This window comes from Muscardinus avellanarius, assembly GCF_963383645.1.
Source record: "Muscardinus avellanarius genome assembly, chromosome: X".
NCBI classification, from domain to species: Eukaryota; Metazoa; Chordata; class Mammalia; order Rodentia; family Gliridae; genus Muscardinus; species Muscardinus avellanarius.
Genome location: NC_137792.1, coordinates 115,737,643 through 115,764,268, shown reverse-complemented (window position 1 = coordinate 115,764,268; position 26,626 = coordinate 115,737,643). Strand labels below are relative to the sequence as shown.

The window sequence follows — 26,626 nt, the reverse complement described above, 5'->3', positions numbered from 1 at the left end:
ACCCAGGGGCCTCCTACCTCCGGGCTACACTCCCAGACCTATTTTATATTTTATTTGGAAACAGGGTCTCTTAAGCCAGCTAGCTGAGGTTGACTTTGAACCTGCGCGATCCTCCTGTCTCAGCCTCCCAAGCGTGGGGATTACAAGCATGCACCACCACGCCCAGCTGGCTTTTTATTGTTGAAGCAGGGTCTCACTGAGTTACAAAGTGCCTCAGTAAGTGGCTGAGGCTGTCTGCAATCCACGATATTTTGGTCTCCGCCTCCTGAATGCTGGGATTACAAGTGTGCGCCACCACGTCCAGCTCCAATGTCCATTTTATGCCGAGGACTTCCTACCGAGCTTATAATTGAATAAATATCTATGTATTTATAATTTGTCAAAGATTAGATAAAGCTCTTCTCGTGAAGACAAATTTTATTTTCTTATTGAAATTATGAGCTGGGTGTGGTCCTGCATGCTTGTAATGTTAGTACTTGGAAGGGCTGAGACAAGAGAATCATAGGGTCAAAGCCAGCCTTGGCAACTTAGCAAGACCCTGTTTCCAGGTAAAAAATAAATTAGGTCTGGGGATATAGCCCAGAGGTAGAAGGCCCCTGGGTTCCATTCCTAGTACCACTGACAATTATGATAGCTTTGATTCGTGTACCTTCGGATATGTTGACTAACAGTTAGTTACTATACTAATAGCAAATGTTTCTGCACAGTCTTAGGCTAATAATAGGAGTATAATATCATCACAAGGCAGTAGATTCTAAAATCTTAGTACTAATAAAAATTTCACTGGAAAAAATAAATTTCTGTTACTGCCTGTTATAGAGACTTGTACCAGAGAAAGCTAGCAAGTAGCCTGTGAGTAAGGCATTGCTTTCATTTTTTATTTAGATATTACTATAATGTTTCTTTTTGTTAGTATGTCTTACAGGTATTGGGATTTCAAGCAATGCTTGTTAACCTGGTTATGTTAATAAGCATGGTCTGACTAGTGTTGCATTACAGAACAGAGAACTTTTAAACAATTTTGGCATATCCAGAATAATTTTTTTTAACATTTATTGCCTTATGGGGACATCAGAATGAAATATATCAATTAGAATATTTTTAAAGAATTCACAAAGGAATACATGCCCTTTTTAGATAACCAATTTCTTCAATTGCAACAGTGTTTTTAGTTCATCTAAATATCAAGTCCTTGTTAATTTGCATAGAATACCCCTACCCACAGATGATTGTTCTCAAATACTCATTCTTGAAGTTTTTACGCATATATTAACTTCTTCTAGATGAGGTATTTATTCCTATTTTTCATTTGACAGTCCCTTCTTTCATTAAGAGACCTTCTACCTAAATTATTTCTCTCTCAATACATCATATCTTCTATATTGCAGTATAGTTACATATCTGTATGTATCCATATCCTTAAAGGAAAGGATTTTCTTTTTTGTGACAGCATCTAGTACCTGATACCCAGTTGTTCTGTCAATATTAGTTGAATATAGGAGTAAATATATGATAAAAAAACTTTTTATTTTCTTTTTTCTTTTTTGTAATATTGGGGAATGAACCCAGGGACATTCTACTTCTGAGCTACATTCCCAGCCCTATTTTATTATTATTTTTATTTCAAAATGGGGTCTCATTAAGCTGCAAAGGGCCTCATTAAGTAGCTGAAGCTGGCTGCAAACCTGTGATCCTCCTCTCTAAGCCTCCCAAATGCTGGGATTACAAGTGTGCGCCACCTTGCCTGGCTTTATGACTATTTTAATAGCATGCTTACTTTTACGTTTTTAACCCCTACAGTTATTTTGTTTACTAACACTTAAACATTTTTGTTTTAATATTTAGCTATTAAACACTTCAATTTAGACAATGTTGATTGGTAGAGTATGTTAATATATATTTTTAAAGTTCAAATGGTGGTATTTTTATGTTTCTTTATTCTATTAATTTGTAACAATCATCACTTTTCAACTGTTGAGGAAACTTTCCTTGAATGCAGAATATGATAGTAAACGCTATCTTCTTTCTAGGCATTTGAAGTCATTTTTCTGACATGAGCTTTTGCAATAGAATACTTTCAATTTGTTTTGAAATTACACTCATTTAGTAGGCTATGATTTTTACTACTTAAACAAAATGTGTAGATTATGAAGATGTATTTATGTACTAAGTACATTTTGAAATCTAATACTTTAAAATGTAAACAGTTTTGTTTATATCTGTCATGAGTAGTTTTTTTCAACGGATTGGTGAAGATGCTCAGGGGAAAGGCTGTGGGCCTTGTTTATGTGATGTGGTTACGTAGACTTGAGTACCGAATGAACAGAATTTGATGCGGGAAAGGTACCTTTGTCGCACAAAGTATTTTAAAACTTTTCTGTAATAAGAAGAGGGTGTTTGTAAAATATATTTTGGGATGTATAGTGTTGTTAAATAGGATGCTACTACTTAATGCCTCATATTTTGTTCTTTAGCTTATTTATTTTAGGCAGGGACATGAAGCTTACGTGCGGGCTGTAAGGAAATCAAAAATATACAGTGTTAATTTACAGAAACAGCCATGGAACAAAATGGATCTCAGGGTAAGTTTGTCAAATTCATAACCTATGAATTGAAGACATTTAGGGATTTAGTTATTTTACTCATAACATTTTTCTCAGTTTCATGCATATTTCATTCTTATTTGTGATTCCAAAATAAAGTGATACAGGATACTTTTGTAGAAGTGACTCTTCCGGGCTACATATTCTGTTTCCCAAAATTTGCATGCTGTCTCTTGTCTTGATTTGACCTAGTTTCCTTCAAGCTTTAGATCCTCTATAACATTCCATAACTAGAACAAAGCAAGAGTTCCCTATTGTGAAGATTCTTGCTATTCGAAGGTTGGACACTCAACATAATCTGACAGAGTATATGGATTACAAAAGCTCTTGAGGTTCTGGCAGCATTAGGATATATTAAATTTCATAAATCATAAGATGCTTTGAAACTTGTGTTGATTTAAGGGATATCCCTTTGGTTTTCATATCTACATAGCTCCATGACATTGATTAAACTAGATATGTCTATTCCATGTTAAAGGATTTTCTGTCAATAATATGTATCCCTTCATTCATTCATACATAAATAAATATATGCACACATAGGTATATATGTAGCATAGCTTATAACTAGGTATATGCGTAGTATTTTCTCTTATTTTTCTGACTTGGAGAACCCTAGAGTAAAGGGCAATTTTGCCATGGTTTTCTATGTAAAAAAGAGATTGTCTTGTGAGGATGCTTAGCAGGAAGGTTATAAATCTATATATTGAAGTAAAGATTGAGTTAAGATTTTTATAAAAATGTTATTAAATTTGTAAGGTGCTAAATAACTTATCAGGTGAGTTGTTTTTTAATCGTTTCCATGGAGATGGGAAGGGCTACTATCCTAAAACAGGTAAAAATTTAGTTCTTTTTCAGAATGAAGGGAATGAATAAAACACACAGTTTCTTATTTCTAATCCTAACTCTGTGATTCTAGGAAATAGTAAGAGACAACATTTGTTTGACATAAGAACCTGGGTTTTGGTATTAGGACTGAATTTTATCCCCAGCTCTGCTGTATACTTTAAAAGCAAGTCACTGAACCTATGAGGATCAGTTTTGCCATCTCATAAATGTGACTCATAGTCAATTAACATGCAATATTATTGTAACATAATACTGTAGGATTTAAAAAATGTCATTTTCTTGACTATGCATATATTTACACACATATCTATATATTTACATTTTATATTTATTCTAGGTGAGGGATATTTTTAGTATTAGGGGTTGAACTGCGGGGGCATTCTAACTCTGAATTATACAGCCAGACCATTTTTTAATTTTTATTTTATTTATTTATTTATTTATTTATTTATTTATTTATTTATTTATTTTTGGTGGTACTGGGGTTCCTGGAAACCCTTCTACCTCCGGGCTACACTCCCAGACCTGTTTTATATTTTTATTTGGAAACAGGGTCTCTTAAGCCAGCGTAGCTGGCTTCGAACCTGCGTGATCCTCCTGTCTCTGCCTCCCAAGCTCAGGGATTACAAGCGTGTGCCACCACGCCCAGCTTATTTTTTTATTTGGAATCAAAGTCCTACTAAGTTGCTGAGAGTTTACTACATTACTGAGGCTGGCCTCAAAGCCACAATCCTCCTGTCGCAGACTTCCAAATACTGGGATTATAGTTGTATACCACTATGCCCAGCCTAGGGGAATAATTTCTGTTTTTATGATACTGGGTGTGGAACCCAGGTTTTTTTTTTTTTTTTTACCTCTGGGCTATACTTCCAGACCTATTTTATACTTTCTTTTGAAACAGGATCTTACTAAGTTGCTGAGAGCCTCATTCTGTAGCTGAGGCTGGCTTCGAACCTGTGTGATCCTCCAGTCTCAGCCTTCCAAGCGCTGGGATTATAAGCTGGCACCACCACGCCTGGCTAGAGGGAATCATTGTTAACTGGATTGAGCTGAATAATCCCCTGGGGAGTTTTTTTTTTTTTTGCTTGCTTGCTTGTTTTTAGAATATATGACTGAGCTTGTATCCTAGGCCTACAGAGTTAGATTCTGTTAGAGTTTGAGAAAATGAATTCTGAAGTTTCCTCAGGGAATTTTGCTGCTTTTTCTTGGTTTAGACCCCTCTTCTAAACTACAACCTTCTATACAATATTAAGTATAAAGAGGAAGATTTTATTACCTGTACCACTCAGTTATAGTATGTAGTATTTGATGAATCTTCAGATAATTCTTAAATGATTCAAGTAACAATAAAATACTGTTAATATTACATAGTTATTTATATGGAAAATAATAATTTATTGGTATTTTTATAAATAGGAGCAAGAGTTTGTTAAGATTGTAGGAATCAAATATGAGGTTGGGCCACCTACACTATGCTGCTTGAAGCTTGCATTTCTAGACCCCATTTCAGGCAAAATGACTGGAGAGTCTTTTTCCATTAAGTAAGTAGCTCTGTGTGTGTGTATGTGTGTGTGTGTATGTGTGTGTGTGTGTGTATTTTAATAACCATTATATATTTTGCACAGTACAACTAGAGAGGAATCACTATAGCACTACTACAGGATTTATACAGACCAGAGTTTAATTCTCGATTTGTTTCTCCATTTAATAACTATATACTATGAATGGACTAAATGGTGAGCATGTTATTTATCCTTCTAGTTTAGTAAAATGAAAATGCCAATATGCTAATATTTTCCTCAGCATTGTTGTGAGGAATTAAAGACCAACCTTTGGAAATGTCTCATTGTACGTTGACAACATGTTAGTTTCTTTTATTTCTTTGAACAATGATAATAGGAATAAAAAGTAAATGGTTTTTTACTTATTTCTCCCCAGTGCTGGAGGTTGATCCCAGGGTCTCACACATTCTTTGAAAGGTGCTCCAGCACTGAGCTTCATCCCCAGCCACAATGGCTTATTTTCGGAAGCTTAATTTAAAATCCCAAGAGATCTGGACAACCATTGGTGGGGGGGGGAAGGGGGCGGGGGGGAGAGGGCACCAAATATAGTATAAATGTATACTACTTATGTTCAATAAAAAATTGTTAAAAAATAAAAAATAAAATAAAATCCCAAGAGATGAGAGAACATCACTTCACACTCTTCTTTAAAAATCTTTAATATGAATTATGTTTAAAAAACCTTTATTGTCATCTTTATCTTATTAAATCAGTGCAACAGTAGGCAGAGTACTCTCAAAGAAATCAGACCAGATGGGATTTAATTTAAGTGAAGACACATCTAGGCACCAAGAGTTGTGCAAAATTCTGCTTTGTGAGCTGAAAGTTAAGCATATATCCTTGGTTTTTTAGTAAGTAACAAATCCTGCTCTATCTCTATATTGATTCTCCTGTGTTTAATTTTCTGTATAGGTATCATGACATGCCAGATGTCATTGATTTCCTTGTGCTACATCAATTTTATAATGAAGCCAAAGAAAGGAACTGGCAGATTGGTAAGTAGAGAAATGGCATTTAATAACTATTAAGCTTGAAGTAGAGTAAGTCATATTTTGAATCCGATATATCAGAAAGAAGCTAGTTTAGTATTTAACAGGCAAAGCTGTCTGGCAAACTAGAAACATTAAGTTAAATTTTTTCTAGTTATGTTTTTTCTAGTTAGGTTTTCTAGATAAGTGATTTTATGTACATTATATGGTATAAGAAGCAGTTCCCCCTTAAAGGCAGTTTCATTTCTGATGTTTTGTTTACCTAGGTTACTGTGGCCAAAAATATAAAGTAGAAAATTCCAGAAATAAATGATTCATGTTTTAAATTGCATGCTCTTCTGGATAATGTGATAAAATTCTACAATATCTCAACCAGACTCAAATCATCCCTTTGTCCAGTATATCCCTGATGTACTAACTGCGTGTCAGTTGTGTGGTCTCAATTGCTGGGTATCACAGTGCTTGTTTCCAGGTGAACCTTAAGTAGTGACTTAAGGCTATATTATTATGTCTGCATTATTTTCCTCATTAACTTATCATGTAAATGTTGTATCATCTCGCATCATTACAGGAAGGATCAGTACAACAACATAAAGGTATCTTGAAAGAGAGACTGCATTCACATAATTTAATGCAATATATTATGGTAATTCTACTTTGTTATTAGTTCTTATTGCAGATCTCTTACTCTGCATAACTTATAAATTTAACTCTATCATAGCTATGTATAGAAAAAACATTAAATACAATCATCGGTATCCGTAGCTTCTGAGTCTGGATTCAACCCATCATGGATCAAATATGTATATATATATATATATATATATATATATATATATATATTTTTTTTTTTTTTTAATTTCATCCCCATTGAACTGGCAAAAAAAAGCACAACTGTACCAAACATGTGCAGTTTTTTTCGTCCCCTTATTCCTCGAACAATATAGTATAGCATTGCATTTACATTTTATTGTTTATTATAAGTAATCTAGAGACCATTTGAAGTATATAGAAGGGTATAAGTAACTTACAGGCAAATACTGCAGCATTTTGTATAATGACTTGAGCATCTGTGACTTGTATATCCGAGGGGCTAGTTGTGGAACTAATCCCTTACCAATGCTGAAGAACTGTGAGGGTTTGCTATTATCTGTGATTTCAGGTATCTATGGAGGGTCTTGGAGAATATCTCATGTGGATAAGGTGGGGGGACTTCTATAACCTATACCATCTGCAAATGCCTACTGTATTAGTACTCTACTAGTGCACAGAGCTGAAAGAAAATTCTCAAATGCCAGTTGCTCTATGGAATACTTTCATAGTTGGGCTCTTTAATACAACTGCTGATTGTGGTTTCTGTCCTTGCTGCCTCCCTGCCTTTTTTCTTCCCATTTTCCCTTTTTTCTTCCCCTTTGCCTCTGTCTCTTTTTTCATTCTTTCCTCTAATTAAAAAATAGTCTAGCCAGGTGTGGTGGCGCACGCTTGTAATCTCAGCACTTGGGAGGCTGAGACAGGAGGATCGCACAGGTTCCAAGCCAGCCTCAGTTACTGAGTAGGCTCTCAGCAACTTAGTGAGACCCTGTTTCCAAATAAAGTATAAAATAGGTCTGGGAGGATAGCCTCGAGTAAGAAAAGCCCCTGGGTTCCACCCCCAGTGCCACAAAACACAACAAAAAGAAAACAAAAAAATATAGTATAGCCAGGCGTGGTGGTGCACGCTTGTAATCCCCACGCTTGGGAGGGTGAGACAAGAGGATTGCTCGGGTTCGAAGCCAGCCTCAGCTACGTAGGCTCTCAGCAATTTAATGAGACCCTGTTTTCCAAATGTAAAATAGGTCTGGGAGTATAGCCTGGGGGTATAAAGCTCCTGAGTTCCATCCCCAGTACCACAAAAGAAATTAGTACAGTGCTAGTGGGGCATGGTGGCGCACACTTGTAATCCAGGTACTTGGGAGACTGAGACTGGAGGATCACAGGTTTGTGGCCAGCCTCAGCTACGTAGTGAGGCGCTCCACAACTTAGTGAGACCCTGTTTCAAAGTAAAGAATAAAAAATAGGGCTGGGGGTGTAGTTCAGAGGTAGAATGCCCCTGGGTTCCATCCCCAGTCCAACAAAAAGTATATTACTAATGTGAAGAAAAAAGCATAAAAGTGAAGAATTTTTCTTATAGTTCTGTTCTCATTAGTACTAAATATATGGACTATTAATATTAATTTTGTGCATTTACTTTTACACACCTGGATTTTAAAAGTACTTTTGTAATCATAGCAAATACATAATTTTCAGAAGATAAGGCCTCTCAGTCTGACTTGTAGTTCTGGCTCTGTCACCTAATTGTTGTTTGTTTTTGGGCAAATTTTTAAGTCCTCTGATTTCCTTTATCTTTAAAATGAAGATCACAGCCAGGCGCTTGTAATCCCTGCACTTGGGAGGCTGAGACAGGAGGATCACTCAGGTTCGAAGCCAGCCTCAGCTACTTAGTTAGTGAGGCTCTCAGCAACGTAGTGAGACCCTGTTTCCAAATAAAAATATAAAAAAGGTCTGGGAGTGTAGCCTGGAGATAGAAAGCCCCTGGGTTCCGCCCCCAGCACCACAAAAAAAAAAAATGAAGATCACATTAATACATCCCCAAAAGGTTGATGTAAGCAAGAAATGAGGTGCAATATATCGAAAGCACTTATAGTGATACCTAATACATACTATTTAAAGCAGAACACTAGTATTGCTTGAGCATCCTCTAACCTGAAAATCTGAAATCTTTCTAATGCAAAACTTTCGGAGAGGCATGGAATGCTTCCCATTTCAGGTGTGTAGATTAGAGATGTTCATCCAGTAACACGCATGCAAACATTCCACAACCTGAAAAGGTCTGCAATTGGAAACACTTCTGATCTCAAACATGTCAGGAAAGGGGTACTCGGCTTGTATCAAGCCATGTTTAAAGGCAAAAAGAAAGAAGAAGAAACAACTACTTTAGCATGCATACCATAGTATGCCTAATGATGATCTCCAGTAATAAAATTAAAAGTTAAAATTAAATTATGTTTGGTAGCATTTTAATTTTCTTTTTGCGATATCGGGGATGGAACCCAGGGGCATTTTACCTTGGAGCTACACCCCCAGTCCTATTGTTTTATTCTTTATTTTGAAACAGGGTCCCACTGAGTTGCAAAGGGCCTCATTAAGTAGTAACTGAGCTTAGCCATAAACTGCGATCCTCCTGTCTCAGCCTCCCAAATGCGGGGATTACAAGAATAAGCCACCATGCCCAGCTTGGTAGCATGTTTTAAGAAGATATAGTTATATGTGATTTATTTTAGAAAGTTTCTTTTGTGGTACTGGGGCTCAAACCCAGAAGCTTTCTACCTCTGGGCTATACTCCCAGACCTTTTTTTATATTTTATTTGGAAACAGGGTCTCACTAAGTTGCCGAAAGCCTCACTAAGTAGCTGAGGCTGGCTTCGAACCCATGCGATCCTCCTGTCTCAGCCTCCCAAGTGCTGGGATTACAAGCGTGAGCCACCACGCCTGGCTAGAAAGTTTTTTTTTTTTCTTAACCACTTGGAAATCAAAATATTAAAAGAGGGTAAAATGTAAAATTCATTTATCTGGATAATTCAGATTAAAACACCTGATAATGCTGATGCACTGATGCTTCTGTATCAACAAACAGTAATTTAGAGTGGTAATAGATCTGATATTAAGATTTTTTTAACATTATAGGTGATAGATTCCGCAGTATAATAGATGATGCCTGGTGGTTTGGGACTGTGGAGAGTCAGCAGCCTTTTCAGCCAGAGTATCCTGATAGTTCTTTCCAGTGTTACAGTGTTCAGTAAGTACAGTTATGGTATTTTATGCCTGATATAATACTTAGTGCTATCTGGACTTCCAGGAAACCCTACCAAGAACAATAACTTTTACCTTACTTACTAGTTTATAATATTTACAAGGAAGTAATCATAGTACCTATTGGAAGGAAATTGATGATAAATCTTTGGACCATTCTTTGTGTTAAAACAAAGCAAGAACTGAAGACATTTCTATCTCCCTTGTCTATGTTTTAAAATTTTCTACTTTAGATAAGAATTGAAACTACTTTTTTCATGGACAACAATAACATTAATTTAAAGTTTAAAGCAATTGTTAATTTGGGGGCAGAGTAATGAATATTAGTACCTAGTCTTTTATTTAATGATATCAATTCTGTATATAGATGACTGTATTATGTTTTGAAATACTGTTTGCTTACAATATTTACTTTAACTATTCTGGAAATCCTGGTGTTGTGTGAGTCCTAAGGAATGAACTGATGCTTTCAAGACTAATAAAATATTTTTTTTTCGGAGGACTGACTTTTAAAGTCTCCTTATTGGCAGTTCAAAAGAGAATAATAAAAATTTCAAAGTACTATAATACTTAAAGCTGTTTGGATAAACTAGATTAAGAAATGCTCCAACTGGACACAGTGGTGTGTCCCTGTAATCCCAGCTAGTTGGGAGGCTGAGGCAGGATGATGTCAGATTTGAGGTCAGCCTGGGCAACATAGAGAATTCCTGTCTCAAAATAAAATAAAAAGGATATTAGATGTAGTTCAATGGAAGAGCAGTTTCATACTTGCTTAGCATGCAAAGTTCCTGAATTCAGTCCCTATTATTGTAAAAAATCATTTAGTAAGCCATTTTTAGGTGAAAGATACTTTGCAAATATATCTTTGTATTTTTCCCTTGATTTAATATTGACTATATGCATGTTTGGAAGAATGAAAATTTTAGACTGAAAAGAGTAGTCTTTCTGTCCTCTAAGTTTCATATTGGTGAACTATGTTTTCTCTGTTAGTGGTTTATTATTATCTGTGCTTAAGTAGAATTGAACTTGAATGAGTGCTGCTTTGCTTTTCTAAATTTTACACCCAAGAAGTCATGCAAATTATAATATATGAAAGTACATACTTATGAATTTGATATACATCTTGCTGTTTTGCAATAGCTGGGACAATAATGAGAGAGAAAAGATGAGCCCCTGGGATATGGAGCCAATTCCAGAAGGAAGTAAGTATGCTTTTTAAGATGAATTGTATTTATGGTAAAAGTAAAATAGCAATATTGCTATTTGTTTTGAACCTAATTATTTCTGATTTTTCATCTTATACCAGCTGCCTTTCCAGATGAAGTTGGTGCTGGTATTCCTGTGTCCCAGGAGGAACTGACTGCTTTGCTGTACAAACCCCAAGAAGGAGAGTGGGGCGCTCATTCCAGAGATGAGGAATGTGAAAGAGTTATTCAGGGCATTAACCACCTTCTTTCCCTGGGTACGGTGAATATGAAAAGCTGTTAGGAGGATAGAAGAGAGCTAGAAAAACAGCAGCAGAATTTTAAATTCTATGCAAGCAGTCTCTCACTGTATACTTTTAATTCAAGAGGCACAGTGACTCTGGTTCTTGTATTAACATTTTCATGGCATTGGTTAAAGTAATAAATGATAAAGTTCTCACCACCTTGGAAAATAATAGCGAAGGCAGGCAAGTCAATTTCTCTTTCTTTTTTTGAGTCATTTTTTCCTCTCTAGTTATTTCCTTTGCATGGGTTCCTTGTGTAAACATAGCGAGCAAGTAATGTATTATACCCACATAAATAGTTATATTTTCTAAAATATAGCACCTGAGGTTTCTGTCATTCATTCAGGAAAGATATAGAAATCCAAACTTAACTCCAGTCTTCCTTTAATTTTGTTTGGTTTTACCAGGTTTGAACCAGTGTATCATGCATGATTAATAGATAATATGTCCAAATAAAAAGAAAAACATTATATTTGTGTATTTGAATAGTTGTTTTCTTGAAATGTTGCCTGTTGCTCTTCTTTATTTATGGATAACCATTTATTAACATGAAGTGGTAGCATCCTTTATAACTCCTTTTTTAATTTTTGTAATTTTGTAGATTTTGCCAGCCCATTTGCCGTTCCAGTGGATCTCAGTGCCTACCCCTTGTACTGTACTGTAGTTGCTTATCCAACTGACCTCAATACCATCAGGCAGAGACTTGAAAATCGCTTTTACAGGTTTATTTTTTTTATCATTTATTTACTCATAGTTTTAAGGCCCTTGCTTGCCTTTTCAGTATCTGTGTTTACAAAGTATAAAATGGTTGCCCAAGAACTCAGTCCAAAATTTATATTTTGTACTAATAGAGTAGGCATTTGTAAATGGTATAGATTATAGAAATTCCCCCACCTTATCCACATGGGATATTCTTCAAGATCCTCCATAAATACCTAAAATGATAGATAGTACCAAACCCTCACAGATGCTCAGGTCCATTATACAAAATTTACCTAATGTCCTTTTATTCAATAGCTTCTCACTCTTGCATGATGAATAGGGAGTAGGAAGAAGAAGGAAAACATGGGTCACACAAATTGGGTGTAAAGCAAAAACTAAAGTTAATGAATTTCTTAAAGGCAAAATATGTGGCTTATGGATTCATCATAGTTAAGATGCTACAGATATCTAGATGCAGTGAAATATGCCTGTAATTCTATCTATTCTTGAGACCGAAGCAAAAGGATTGCAAGTTTCAGGACAGCCTGGGCAACAGAAGGAGACTTTTTCAAAATTAAAATGTAAATAAAAAGGGCTGAGGATGTAGCTTGGTGGTAGTATGCCTTGCCTAGTATGCACAAGGCTCTGGGTTTGATCTTTTTTTTTTGACCACAAAAAAAGGTACAGAGATAGACAGCTTTTAAAATTCTCTTTGGTGCCGAGCATGGTGACACACACTTTTAATCCTAGTACTTGGGAGACTGAGACAGGAGGATTGCAAATTTATGGACAGCTACAGCAAGGAGTGAAGCTCTCATCAACCAGCAAGGCCCTGCTTTAAAATAAAAACAAAATAGGCCTGGGGGTTTAGCTCAGAGTTAGAATGCCTCTGGGTTTCATACCCCGTACAACAAATAAATAAATAAACAAATCAATCCTTTTTGGGGAATTAGGCTGCATTTAATTAGATTTAATCGCCTGCCCTGAAATTTTATAGACAGATATAGATATTTAGGAAAAGAGCCAAGCTAAGTTAGTCCTTGGTCTCTTACTGAAGTCCACTTCACCCTAACTACAATATTCCATGGACTGGTTAGTCTACCTCTTATAATTGAGAATTGGATGTATTTTTACAATTTAATATGTTATTTAATAATATATGTTATATTCATAATTAGATAAAAAATCTGTCATTTCCTACAGTCTGGTTTAGTTTTTCTTCTTGCTCTTTCCCTGAAAACTAAACATTATTTAGACTTAAAACACTTTGGTCATTGGACAGGATGACACACATCTATAATTTCAGTACTTAGGAGGCTGAGACAGGAAGATTACAAGTTTGATACCTGTGTGTGATAACTTAGTGAGAGCCCGTTAAATAAAAAATAAAATAGGTCTGGGGGTATATCTCAAAGGAACAACAGCTCTGGGTTCAACCCTCAGCATCACAAGAAATCCACTTTGGATTTTTGGGTTTTTTTTTTTTTTTTTTTTTTTTGTCAAATCACTCTTTACCTGCAATGTCCTGGGTCAGTACTTTTCCAAGTTTTAATGGGCAGTGTATTGGCTCAAAATTCCCTCCCGTGTTTTAAATCCTGAAACTGTCATCCCTGTTTTTAGCACATAGGAGTTACACACGTAATTGAGATGCGCCCATAGATTGGAATTCCTTTGTCATATCATGAATAAGTGCGTAGTTTTTCTATTTTGCATATTCCTAGGATATCATTTAAATTCCTCGACAGCCAAAGCTAAGGGTATTTTTTCTTTCGTAGGAGAATATCGGCATTAATGTGGGAGGTGCGCTATATTGAGCATAATGCTCGGACTTTCAATGAGCCAGACAGTCCTATAGTTAAAGCAGCCAAAATTGTAACTGATGTCTTACTCCGATTTATTGGGTAAGAAGCAATTTTATCTTCTAGAGACTAAGTTCTGATTTTTTAAAAAAAATACTGAAAATTTTTGACTTATCTTTTTTCTTAGGGATCAAAGCTGTACTGATATACTGGATACTTATAATAAAGTTAAAGCAGAAGAACTAAACAGTACTGATGCAGAGGAGGTAAGAATAATAACATGACGAATAGAAATAAATTCATTTTCTGTCATTTGAATAATAGCAAGTCTTACATGTAAATGTAATTGGCTGTGAGCAGTAAAAGAGTGTTGGGAGCTAACTGGACATCTGCATCTTTTTAGATATTAAACTCTTTGACTAGTTCTCATAGGATATACCAAAATAAAGCTGGGTGTGGTGGCGCATGCTTGAATCCCAGCATTCGGGAGGCTGAGGCAAGGAGGATCATGGTTTGAGGCCAGCCTCAGCTACTTTGTGAGGCCCTTTGCAACTCAGTGAGACCGTTTCATATGGGAGAATAAAAAATAGGGCTGGGGGTATAGCTTGGAGGTAGAATGTCCCTGGGTTCCATCCCCAGTACTGAAAAAAAAAATAGAGCTGGGTGTGTAGCTCAGAGGTAAAATGCCACTGGGTTCCATCCCTAGTACCATTTAAAAAAAAGAATATGCCAACATACTTTAGTGCTACTGGGCTTAGTCCGTGACTGGTGGCCAGTCCTTGTATGTGACTCAGTGGGTTTCAGTGATGAGAAATCAATACTTTATTTTCTAGCCTTTAAAAATAAAACAAATCACTCAGTATATTAAAATAACATTTAGTTGGAGATAATTTCAGTGAAAATTATATTTTCTGTGCATAGTAGTTAAAATACTTAAAAGCTATATGGGCTTGGATTTGCTACTTGACTTGTATGTGATTTGCCAAGCGTGCTAATATTCTCTGAATGAAATGGAGTTAACACTCAGCATACTGGCACAGATCTGATTCCCCCAACCATCTATGTCCCTAATTTGATATAAAGTCATATTTGACTAGAGGCTATCATAGGAACACAAACCAAAATAAGAAACTGGACTAATAATGAAAAGTGATATTTTATATTAAAAACTATCCCTCAGAAAGATACTTAAATGAATCTTAGGTTTAGTGTACATTTATATTTCCCTATAGAAAAGAGATCTATTTCTTGAAATAGCAAAGGATTGATTATGAATATTTCATGATCATATTAAATGAGTATGCCATGCATAATAACGTTTTTTAAAAAATACTAACCCTTACTGTGACAGTCACTACATCTCTTCCCTCATTTTCTATTTTAATTAATTAATTAATTTATTTATTTTTGTGGCACTAGGGATGGAACCCAGGGGCCTTCTACCTCCGGGCTACACTCCCAGACCTATTTTATATTTTATTTGGAAACAGGGTCTCTTAAGCCAGCTGAGGCTGGCTTCGAACCTGCGCGATCCTCCTGTCTCCACCTCCCAAGCGTGGGGATTACAAGCGTGCAACACAACGCCCGGCTTCTATTTTAATGTGAAGAACAACCTTGTTTAGTTTTTCTTCTCTGAATATATTTTTCTTTAGCCTTTCTTCTGCTGCATGCTGCAGTGAGGAAAAATTAAGTGTAATCCTATTTTCCGTTTACTTGTAAATGTCCATGTAATTTGGAAGACTTTGAATTATAACTTAACATCTTCTATTTCTCCTCTCCGAATTTAGGATACAGAAATGGTTGACTTAGATTCAGATGGTCCTGGTACTTCATCTGGAAGAAGGGTGAGTAAATAAGTGATTTTCTGACAAGAAATATTTACAGGCTTCCTGTATCTGGGTTCCCAAAATCCAACCATACATTTGGAGAGTTGCTAGAAGGACTCTAAGAACTAAGTGTATAGTCATATTCATGACAGATTTATTTGAGCAGTACAGCAAGAATACACAGCTGGATGGGAAAAGACACAGGCAGAGTCTAAAGAAATCCCTGTGTAGGATTTATACTACAATTATAAAGTATCAGTAAACTACGTTTATAACTTAGGAAATAGTTCAAGTGCCACGTTCCCAAATACCAGCCAAGGGGCAAACTTTTAAGCCAGTTTCTATTAAGATAGCAGCCTCAAGTCTTTTGTTTCAGCTTCTTTATACACATTCCCTCTGTATGGTCATTTGCCATAGAATTGTTCTACAGAAGGCACAATATCTTTTGAAATACTGAAGGAAACCATAACAAAAGAAATCAACGGATAAAGACTAGAATTTATCATTGCCGCAAAGGATTTACTAAAAAAAAGTTTGAATGTTATTTTGAGAAAATGATGGTGCCTTTGTCAAGTAAACTTAACTACCAGGAAATATTCAGTCATTATATCCATTTATTTTGGAGGGGAAAGGCATCCATTTCTCTATACTTTGATGTTCAGATTCTCTTAAAATAAACATTCAGAATCCATGATTACTTACCTTTCCCATGAATGTAGTATCTAATTTTTGTTTGTTTATGATTTTCTTAGGGAGAATACTGTCTAATTTAAGCTGAGTAACGTAAATAGCAGCAGCTGTTATGTCTTGTACAAATATTGAGTTAACATTAGGGATACATGAGGAAGAAAGTGGAAAGCTAAGGGAAGAACTTTTAGATATATAACTTTTACAACATTTCCAGGTCAAGTGCCGAGGCAGAAGACCGTCTTTAAAGTGTAATCCTGATGCTTGGAAAAAACAATGCAAAGAACTGTTGAGCCTCATTTATGAACGCGAAGACTCAGAGCCATTTCGACAGCCTACTGATCCTCTCTCTTACGCAGTAAGTGCACAGCTATTTACATAACTACCATCAAGCCGGGCGTGGTGGCGCACGCTTGTAATCCCCGCGCTTGGGAGGCTGAGACAGGAGGATTGCGCAGGTTCGAAGACAGCCTCAGCTACTTGGTGAGGCTCTCAGCAACTTAGTGAGACCCTGTTTCCAAATAAAATATAAAACAGGTCTGGGAGTGTAGCCCAGAGGTAGAAAGCCTCTGGGTTTCACCCCCAGTACCACCAAAAAAAATAAAAAATAAAATAAATAAATAAATAAATACCTACCATCGTGATAATTGTCTGTGTCTATGTTAACATCTAGTTAAGAACAGTTTCCCCCTCCCTCCTTTTTTCCTTCCTTATCTTTAAATTGAAAAACTTAGGAGTAGAGTTAGTCATTAATTTTCAAGATGCTTTTTTATGTATTTATTGCGTGAATTATACAATCGTAAGCCACATTTGAATTAGATTGTCTTTATTTCTTTCTGATTTTAGATATATATGTAATCCATTTTACCAAATTGGAATACACTGCTATACAGTGTAGCTATTCGGTGACATATGTCAATCCTCTTTAATTTATACTGGGCATGGTGGCGCATAGCTGTACTCTCGATACTTGGGAGGCAGGCAAAGGAGGATTGCAGGTTCAAGATAGCCTCGGCAATGTAGTGAGACTCTAAGCAACCTAACAAAATCCTGTTTTGAAATAAAAAAAAATACGAAGGGTTAGGCTCAGAGGTAGAACTCCCTGGGTTCAATCTCAGTGTCACTGCCCCAGTATGTTATCAGTATGGTCACTTGGAATAACTAAAAGTACCAAAATTACTTTTAGGCAAAGATAAAAGTATGAGATCTTAAATTTGGGATGTTTTTCCTAGGCCTATATCTATATGTCACATAGCAAATCTGTTTTAACTTTTTCTGAGAAAACATGCAGATTATTTTTGTGTGGTACTGGGAATGGAACCCAGGGGCATTCTACCTCCAAGCTACACACCTAGCCCTATTTTTTATTCGTTATTTTGAAACAGGGTCATACTGAGTTGCAAAGGGCCTCACTGTGTAGCTGAGGCTGTCCTCAAATCTCGATCCTCCTGTCTTAGCCTCCCAAATGCTGGGATTATGAGTCTGTGTCACCACACCCGGCTTGCAGAAACATTTTAGGAATGCATCAGAATATCTTCTGAACTTAGTAGCCATCAGTATTCTTATTTGTATAAACAAATCTTAATATGCAAAGAATATTTTATTTTATTTTTTATTTATTATTATTTTTTTGGTGGTACTAGGGTTCCTGGAAGCCCTTCTACCTCTGGGTTACACTCACAGGCATATTTTTACATTTTTGTTTGGAAACAGGGTCTCCTAAGCCAGCGTGCGCTGGCTTTGAACCTGTGCAATCCTCCTGTCTCCGCCTCCCAAGCGCAGAGATACACGCGTGCACCACCACGCCCGGCGCAAAGAATATTTTAAAAACAATATTATGTTCAACAAAGCTTCTTGCTTTTTTTTCCTCTGTAGGGGATTTAGGTAAAACAAATTAGTCCTGTGATTTGCATAGCAGAGGATAATGGCGAATGCAAAATCTCTTTATCTTAAAATGTCACCAAATACAAGTACTTTTTCTATTTGTAAATCTTTGTGTCTTAAATCATCAGTGCACTGCAAGACCTGATGTTTGTAGTTTGTAGGGGTTCAGAAACAAAATATGTTTTTTAACCTAATAGGGCCCTCAAGAGCAAGAGGGGGAATCCTCAGAGTCAGTTGCTACAGAAAGACAAGATCCATCTCTTTCTGAGGTAGGCTTGTATGTCTCTTAAAATCGTGTATTTGTTGTTTCTGTACTTTTACTTTTTACAATATCTATGCTTATAATTTTCTAAAACTTCCTTCTAATGCTGTTTGCTTTTTGAAACCCTTTGCTCAATAGTTTGGCCACTTAATTTTGTTTGTTTTTTAAATCAACATACTCTGAAGATTATTCTTTGTAGCATACATGTAGATGTTTGCTTGTTTGTATAGATCTAAGGCTGCTGTAGCACACAACAGAAAACATCAGTTACACGATATGATTATGTCTGTATTGCAGCTGATTATTCCCACTGGGGCTTCAGCAGGCAGGCTGTATCTTTTGAGCTCGGGTAATATTATACAAGTTTCAGCATTTTTCATCTATGAAAATATTAGTGTTTCATAAACCATACTTTGTTAGAATAACCTGTTTATTATGATTTCAGAAAACAAGATGATAGATTGAAAACAATTACGGTTTCTAATATTTTGGAAAATATTTTTTGTCTTTCTCATAATACCTTTTCTCGGATCCTTCTGGTTCTTTGGCTTTCTTCTTTGAGAGAAATGTGATTTTACTTCTTAAGGATTGTAAGGTTGAGGGATCTAACATTTTTTCTATCTAAAACTTATATTGAGGGTTATAGCACATAGAGTTAAAAATTTCAAATATTATTCCTTACGACAACCCTAGGGAAATCTTGACTTGAAGTACTTAGTTTAAATGGAATCATACTTCTCCCCTAACCAAAATCAAACTAAATTCTAAACCTGTGAGGCAGAAGATGTTAGATAAAGCAAGAACTTATATTAATTTTTTTAAAAAGGTCTGGTTATATGGCTGAGTGGTAGACGGTTTGCCTAAAATTAAGGCCTTGGGTTCAAAGCTCAGTACCACAAAAATAAAAATTAAAAAATATAAATACATAAACAATTTGACGTTGACTCTTAACTAATGACATTTTGCATAGAATGTTCTCACAACTGGGATTCATGGAAATACGTAGCTAATTATTTAACATGCTTGAATAATCTCATTTTTAGCTGTAATTAAGCAGTTTGGCAGAGTGTTAGAAGCTACATGAGCCTTTAATCAAGAAGTGAAATTCCACATATTGAACTCTGTAGAGATAAAACAAGTGACTATGAAGAATTTTTTATTCTATCATTTTAGAGTTACTTATGGTTACTGACTGAAATATAAGTGCTCAGGCTTTCCCACAGACCCCTGCTGTTTACACAAACCACTAAAACATGATTTGGGGCTGGGGAAGGGAGTTGGCAGATGGAAAAGTAGTGTTTGTTTTGCGGTGAATTGCATTAGTAATGCAAATCCCAGTTCTATTGTATTGTTTAGTACTGTTATGCAGTTTGGATATTTAAGTATAACGTATTATTCTTCATAGGAATTACAAGATGTTACAGACATGCCTATGGACTTCAGCACTGTGAAAGAAACTTTGGAGGCTGGAAACTATGGTAGTCCTCTGGAATTTTATAAGGATGTTCGCCAAATATTCAACAACTCCAAAGCTTATACCTCTAATAAAAAGTCAAGGGTATGAAAAAAATATTAGATAGGGGTTGATTAAGCCTTTGAAAAAAACATATGTACATACATACACACACACACACACACACACAGGTACAAACATATCAATTTTCTCAACAGTTTTAAAATTGCTAAATAAATTAATTTTCAGTGTCTTCTCTGAATTATAGCTTATTAGGCACACATAAAGATATATTTAGAATAATACCTCTGAAATTAAGCACCTTTTCCTTTGTCCATCAACCTTTTCTTTACTCCTTAACAATACTTATCTCTTTCATAGAAAAGCCATCCTTTAGTATTTCCAATAAATGACTTGATAAATATAAAGACAATTAACTTTGATGTACAATTCACATAAAATATTTGGATCAACTCTGAATATTTATATTCACTTACTTTAGCAAATAGTCAATGATATGGGGAAATTATAACTTAATTGATACATTTAATATTTTTCTTATGTTTTTTTCAGAACTTAAAATATTTTGAGAACAAATAGTAGTAATAATAACTATCTTTTGGAATCACTGGTTGTGTGATTAAAATTTAAATGATTGGCACAGTAGGTATATATTTGCCCACTTCTACTTCACAGAAAATGAACTTTTACTAATTTCTGTAGGCATAATTTTTTAATATTTGCTTCCCTCCCTTGATCATGATTCTTAGAATGACATACATTCTTTGTAGAATCCTTCAGAAATACAGAGAAATATTCCCAAATAAACAAAAAAGGAAAATAACCTGTAAAGGCCATCAACTCTTCATTTCCAGTTAATATTTAATGTATTTACTTTCAGCATTTTCCTCATTTACAAACATACTCTACAGTCTTTAAAACAATAGGTTTCATACTTAAGGGCCTTTGGTTACTTATATGTTATTACTCTTCAAAAAGATTTTTGATAATATTATTCTGTTGTGTGTTTATGCTTGTTAGCCAGTGTCCTGTAGTCCTGGGACTAGAGATCTTTTTTTTTTTTTTTTCCAGTTTTTCACTTTTTGTGAATAATGGCCGTAGCTAACATTTTTAACATCCTTGAACATGATTTTGAGATTTAGAGTGTTCAATTCCTTCCTTCCTTCCTTCCTTTCTTTTTTTTTTTTTTTTTTTTTTTTTTTTTTTTTGCAGTGCTGAGGATAGAACCTGGGCATTCTACCTTCGATCTATGCCTCCAGCCCTCTTTTTTATTCTTTATTTTGAAACAGGGTCTTAGTGAGTTGCAAAGGGCCTCACGAAGTAGCTGAGGCTGTCCTCCAACTGCGATCCTCCTGTCTCAGTCTTCAGAATGCTGGGATTACTAGTGTGTGTCACCACGCCTGACTTCAATTCCTTTCTTTAGGACAAACTCCCAAAGGTATAATTACTAGCCAAAGGATGTGCATGAAAAAAGGTTTTTGGTACATGTTATAAATTTTCCTCTAGAATGTTATATCAAGTCAATTTCCCTCTTTTCTGAGAGTCTTTTGTTCCTACGCTCTACATTATATATTACCTTTAAAATATTTATTTTTTGGCAAAAATGGTATTTTTGTCCTTCAAGAAAAAACTTTCAATAAATAATGCTTATATTTTGTCTAAAATGATAATGCTGATATTGTTCCAGACATGTTTATCTGTTTATATTTTGTGTAATGAAAATCGTTGGTAAAAGAAGACTATATTTTCCTTTTCCAGATCTATAGCATGACACTGCGATTATCTGCCTTATTTGAAAATCATATTAAAAATATCATATCTGAATATAAGTCAGCAATCCAGAGTCAGAAGAGGAGAAGGCCACGGTACAGAAAACGTCTAAGAAGTAGCAGCAGTTCCTTATCTAGTAGCAGAGCTCCTAGGTATATTATACTGGTGCAGCATTTTATGTTCTCTAAACATTTTGTATATATTCACTTATTATTATATATTTTATTTATAGTCCAAAAGGAAAACAAAAACAAATGAAGATGCAGCCTAAAAATGACCAGAATACCTCAGTGTCTTATGCCAGGACTAGTTCTCCTTTCTCATCTCCTGGTAAATACGTCTTTTGTTTCTGTGTTCTATATCTCAATTTAATACTTATATTAAGGCTATGGAAGAAGCAGTATGGCTTCGAAATGAAAAGAGCAATAGATTTAGATTTAGAAAAGTTTTATCTTATTCCCAATTTTCCGTACTAGCTGTGTGGCCTTGGAAGAGAAATTAGACCATGTAATTGGGTTTCTTTGTTAGAAAAACAAATTTTTAAATCTCTTGGTTTGAAAAATCTGCGACAGTTTTGTATTTTAATATTCCTATTATCTCGGAGTACTCATTTAGAATGTTCGTCAATGTAAGATGGGAGGATTCCGTATGTGTTGGAGGTGGTTTCCTTGGAGAAGGCTTTCTGACCGCTTGTGCTTTACAGTTTAGTGATGGTAAATCATTTGTTCTCAGTAGCCATGCTTTTTAGAGCAACTCGGTTTTTATTTGAAAGTAAAATAACTGAGATATGGTTTTAAAGCAGCCTGTTTGGATTTCCTGAAAACAGGGATTTATGTTAATATTACAACCTTTTGAAATGCAAGTTTCAGATGCTGCTGAAGGACTTTCACTATACCTTTTGGATGAAGAACTGGATGGACCATTTGCTTCACCAAGCTTCAGTGGATATAGCCGAAGTGGAAATAGCCATGACCCAGGCAAAACAAAATCATTTCGGAACAGAGTTTTGCCAGTTAAGCAAGGTTGGAAATAAATTTATTCCATTTATTCTTTAATTTATTATGATGGAAGATAAGTCATTTAATGTTGATATTTTGGAATAGTTGAATCAAGTATTTCTTCACAGGTTTTGTGTGTGTGTGTGTGTGTGTGTGTGTGTGTGTGTGTGTGTGTACGTACGTGCGTGCGCAATAGTAGAGATTGATCCCAGAGCTTCAGTCTTGCTAGGCAAGTGTTCTACCAATGAGCTACATCCCATCCCATTTATTTATTGATACAGGAACTTTCTAAGTTTTCCATCATGGCCTTAAACTTAGAGATCCTTCTGCCTTAGCCTCCCAAGTAGTTGGGATTACAGGCATGTACCACTGCACTCAGAATATCCTTACAGTTAATAAGAATTTTAATATTGTCAAATTTGAGTCAGTAAGAGTTCATAAACATGTCTAGGAATAGGCTATTAATAGATTTCCAGTAACTATTTCTTTTTTTTTGGTGGTACTGGGGGGTGGAACCCAGAGGCTTTCTACTTCTGGGCTATACTCCCAGACCCATTTTATATTTTATTTGAAAACAGGGTCTCACTAAGTTGCTGAGAGCCTCACTAAGTAGCTGAGGCTGGCTTCGAACCTGCACGATCCTCCTGTCTCAGCCTCCCAAGTGGGATTACAAGCATGCACCACCACGCCCAGCTGTCCAGTAACTATTTTGAAACATATTGAATATTTTAAAATAATATATAAGATGAAATTAATAGGAAGAATGATTAAATAAGGTATTCTTTCTCAAGCACATAAGACGCAGACTTGACAAACTTAGTACTTTTCATATATTAAACCATATTAATAACAAAGGAAAAAGTTCTTAAAGTCGTATATAAGTAGGGTGCATATTTCTGTGAGCTTTTCTTTTTTTTCTTTTTTTTTTTTTTTGGTGGTACTGGGGGTGAAACTCAGAGGCTTTCTACCTCTGGGCTATACTCCCAGACCTATTTAATATTTTATTTGGAAACAGGGTCTCACTAAGTTGCTGAGAGCCTCACTAAGTAGCTGAGGCTGACTTCGAACCTGTGCGATGCTCCTGTCTCAGCCTCCCAAGCGCAGGGATTACAAGTGTGCTCCACCATGCCCAGCGCTTTTCTGAAAAGAAAAAAATGGGCCTGAGTTGGAAAATGATCTTTCTTTCAGTCACTATCCACTTCTGCTTTCCTGTGTTTTTCTGAGATATAGCTGTGTCAGAGCACTTGCCTAGAATGCTTGAGGCCCTGGGGTTTTAGCTCAGCAAAAAAGAAGTCATGTCTCTACAAAGAAGCCTTCTTTGTCAAAAGTACTCCCCCTAAACTCTCACACTTCTGTACCCTCTTTCCTTTTTTCTTTGTAGCAGCATGTGTCACTACATTATTTAATTTATTTACTTCATTATCTATCTAAACTGACCCCACTAAAATATAAATTGAAGAATAGGAACTTTGTCTCATTCTTCGGCATATTTCAAGTTCCTAGCAATGCCTGAATGCATGGCCTATCATAGGTATCAGTAAATATTTGTTAAGTGAATGAATTAAACCTTTTTTTTTTTTTTGCTGTACTGGGGATTGAATCCAGGGGTGTTCTACTTTTGAGCTATACTCCAGATCTATTTTATTTTTTAGTTTGAAACAAGGTCTCACTAAGCTGCTGAGATTGTCTTTGAACCTATGATCTTCTTCTTTCCGCTTCCCAAGTGCTAGGATTACAGGCATGTGCCACTACACACAGCTTGAATGAATGGAACTTCTTTTTTTGTTTTTTGCAGTCCTGGGGATGGAACTCAGAGGCCTTCTACCTCTGGACTACACTCCCAGCCCTATCTTATAATTTATTTAGAAATAGGGTCTCACTAAGTTGCTGAGAGCCTCACTCAGTAGCTGAGAGGCTGTCTTCGAACCTGTGTGATCCTTTTCAGCCTCCCAAACGCTGGGATTACAAGCGTGCGCCACCACGTCCAGCTCTGAATGAAACTTCTAATTCACATTCCTGCATAATTTTTCCTAGTTCAGACCTTAAAACTTCTGTTGCAGCCAGACGTGGTGGCACACACTTGTAATCTTAGCATTTGGGAGGCTGAGACGGGAGGATTGTGGTTTGTAAAGAGCATTAGCCACTTAAGGCTCTTTGCAACTCAGTGAGACCCTGTTTGAAAATAAAGAATAAAATAGGGCTGGGAGTGTAGCTTGGAGGTAGAATTCCCCTGGGTTCCATCCCCAGTACTGGGAAAAAAATAAAAACAAACAACCAAACCCCACACATACAAATTTCTGTTGCTGGGCATGATGGTCCATGGATATAATCCCCTTACTTGGGAGACTGGGACAGAAGGGGTGCAGGTTCAAGACCAGCTCCAGTAATTTAGACCCTTAGCAACCTAGCAAGATCCTCTTTCAAAAGAAAAAATAAAGGAGGGCTGGAGCTATAGCGCAGAGGTAGGATACTTCTGGGTTCAATCCCTAGTACCAAAATGAAAAAAATTCTGACAAATTCCCTCACTACCCTTCAGTCTACCTCCATATTCTTCCTCTTCCCCAAAAAGCAGACAGCTAAAAATCAAAACTTTTAGCATGTTCTATTTTAAACAATTTTTTCTTACTACGACACTTTCCATGATTTTGCCACTAAATATTTTTACTGACTGTATTTTTTGTGAACTTAAATGATTACCTTATCAATGCCAAAGCTCAACTTTCAAAAATCATTTTCATTTAGATCACTCCCTTGATGGACCGCTTACAAATGGCGATGGCAGAGAGCCCCGGGCAGGAATCAAGAGGAAACTACTCAGTGCATCAGAAGAAGATGAAAGCATGGGAGGAGAAGAGAAAGAAAAAAAAGAAACAAAAGAGAAATCACACTTATCCTCTTCCGAGAGTGGAGAGCTAGGATCCAGTTTAAGTTCAGAAAGTACTTGTGGTTCTGATTCTGACTCTGAATCCACTTCTAGAACAGACCAAGATTACGTAGATGGAGACCACGACTATAGCAAATTCATACAAACTAGACCTAAGAGAAAACTAAGAAAACAACATGCCAATGGAAAAAGAAACTGGAAGATGAGAGGCACCGGAGGAAGAGGCAGATGGGGAAGATGGGGTAGATGGAGTAGAGGAGGCAGAGGCAGAGGAGGCAGGGGCCGAGGGGGTCGAGGAAGAGGTGGGGGTGGTACTCGGGGGAGAGGGAGAGGGAGAGGAGGAAGAGGAGCCTCTAGAGGGGCCACTAGGGCCAAACGAGCACGTATCGCAGATGATGAATTTGATGCCATGTTTTCGGGACGTTTCAGTAGACTGCCTCGAATTAAAACAAGAAACCAAGGCAGGAGGACTGTTTTATATAACGATGATTCTGATAATGACAATTTTGTGTCCACTGAGGATCCTCTGAATCTCGGTACATCCAGATCAGGCAGAGTGCGTAAAATGACAGAAAAAGCCAGGGTTAGCCATCTCATGGGATGGAATTATTAACAGTTAATAAAGTTAGAATAATTTAAAAATTCAATGGCCTTCTACTGCAGGGAATATACCAGGAAATCTACAAAGCAAGTTGTGTGGGGACTTCTGCTTCCTTTCACATTGGTGCTTTTCCATTATGCCAGTATACATTTGTTTCAAGACTTTGGTCTTTGATCTCCACACTTCATTTGTTCAAACAAGCCTTACTCATTAGGCCTTAAATTTTAAAAAAATTCTGCCCATGCACGTGCGCACGCGCATGCACGCGCGCATACACACACACACAGATACACACACACACACACACACACACACACACACACACACGCACATTCTCTCTCTCTTTCTCTCTCACCAGACACACTACAGATTTACTACATTAAAGGAGCATTCCGCTT

The 26,626-nt window shown here is 36.2% G+C and overlaps 1 protein-coding gene across 1 annotated transcript in view; it reads left to right on the top strand.

Moving 5' to 3' along the window:
- The window catches only part of BRWD3 (bromodomain and WD repeat domain containing 3), a gene marked incomplete at both ends in the record, with an annotated part of 105,934 nt that extends 79,694 nt beyond the window's left edge, over positions 1 to 26,240 (top strand). The window contains 17 exons of the mRNA XM_080719644.1: positions 2,475 to 2,582; positions 4,869 to 4,993; positions 5,927 to 6,009; positions 9,727 to 9,838; positions 10,993 to 11,054; positions 11,159 to 11,314; positions 11,943 to 12,063; positions 13,819 to 13,944; positions 14,030 to 14,108; positions 15,630 to 15,686; positions 16,573 to 16,713; positions 18,437 to 18,508; positions 19,907 to 20,059; positions 21,734 to 21,897; positions 21,978 to 22,075; positions 22,609 to 22,767; positions 25,486 to 26,240. Coding sequence (XP_080575770.1) covers positions 2,475 to 2,582; positions 4,869 to 4,993; positions 5,927 to 6,009; positions 9,727 to 9,838; positions 10,993 to 11,054; positions 11,159 to 11,314; positions 11,943 to 12,063; positions 13,819 to 13,944; positions 14,030 to 14,108; positions 15,630 to 15,686; positions 16,573 to 16,713; positions 18,437 to 18,508; positions 19,907 to 20,059; positions 21,734 to 21,897; positions 21,978 to 22,075; positions 22,609 to 22,767; positions 25,486 to 26,240 — 2,571 coding nt within the window. The remainder of the gene's footprint in view (positions 1 to 2,474; positions 2,583 to 4,868; positions 4,994 to 5,926; positions 6,010 to 9,726; positions 9,839 to 10,992; positions 11,055 to 11,158; positions 11,315 to 11,942; positions 12,064 to 13,818; positions 13,945 to 14,029; positions 14,109 to 15,629; positions 15,687 to 16,572; positions 16,714 to 18,436; positions 18,509 to 19,906; positions 20,060 to 21,733; positions 21,898 to 21,977; positions 22,076 to 22,608; positions 22,768 to 25,485) is intronic.
- Positions 26,241 to 26,626: the final 386 nt, after the last annotated feature.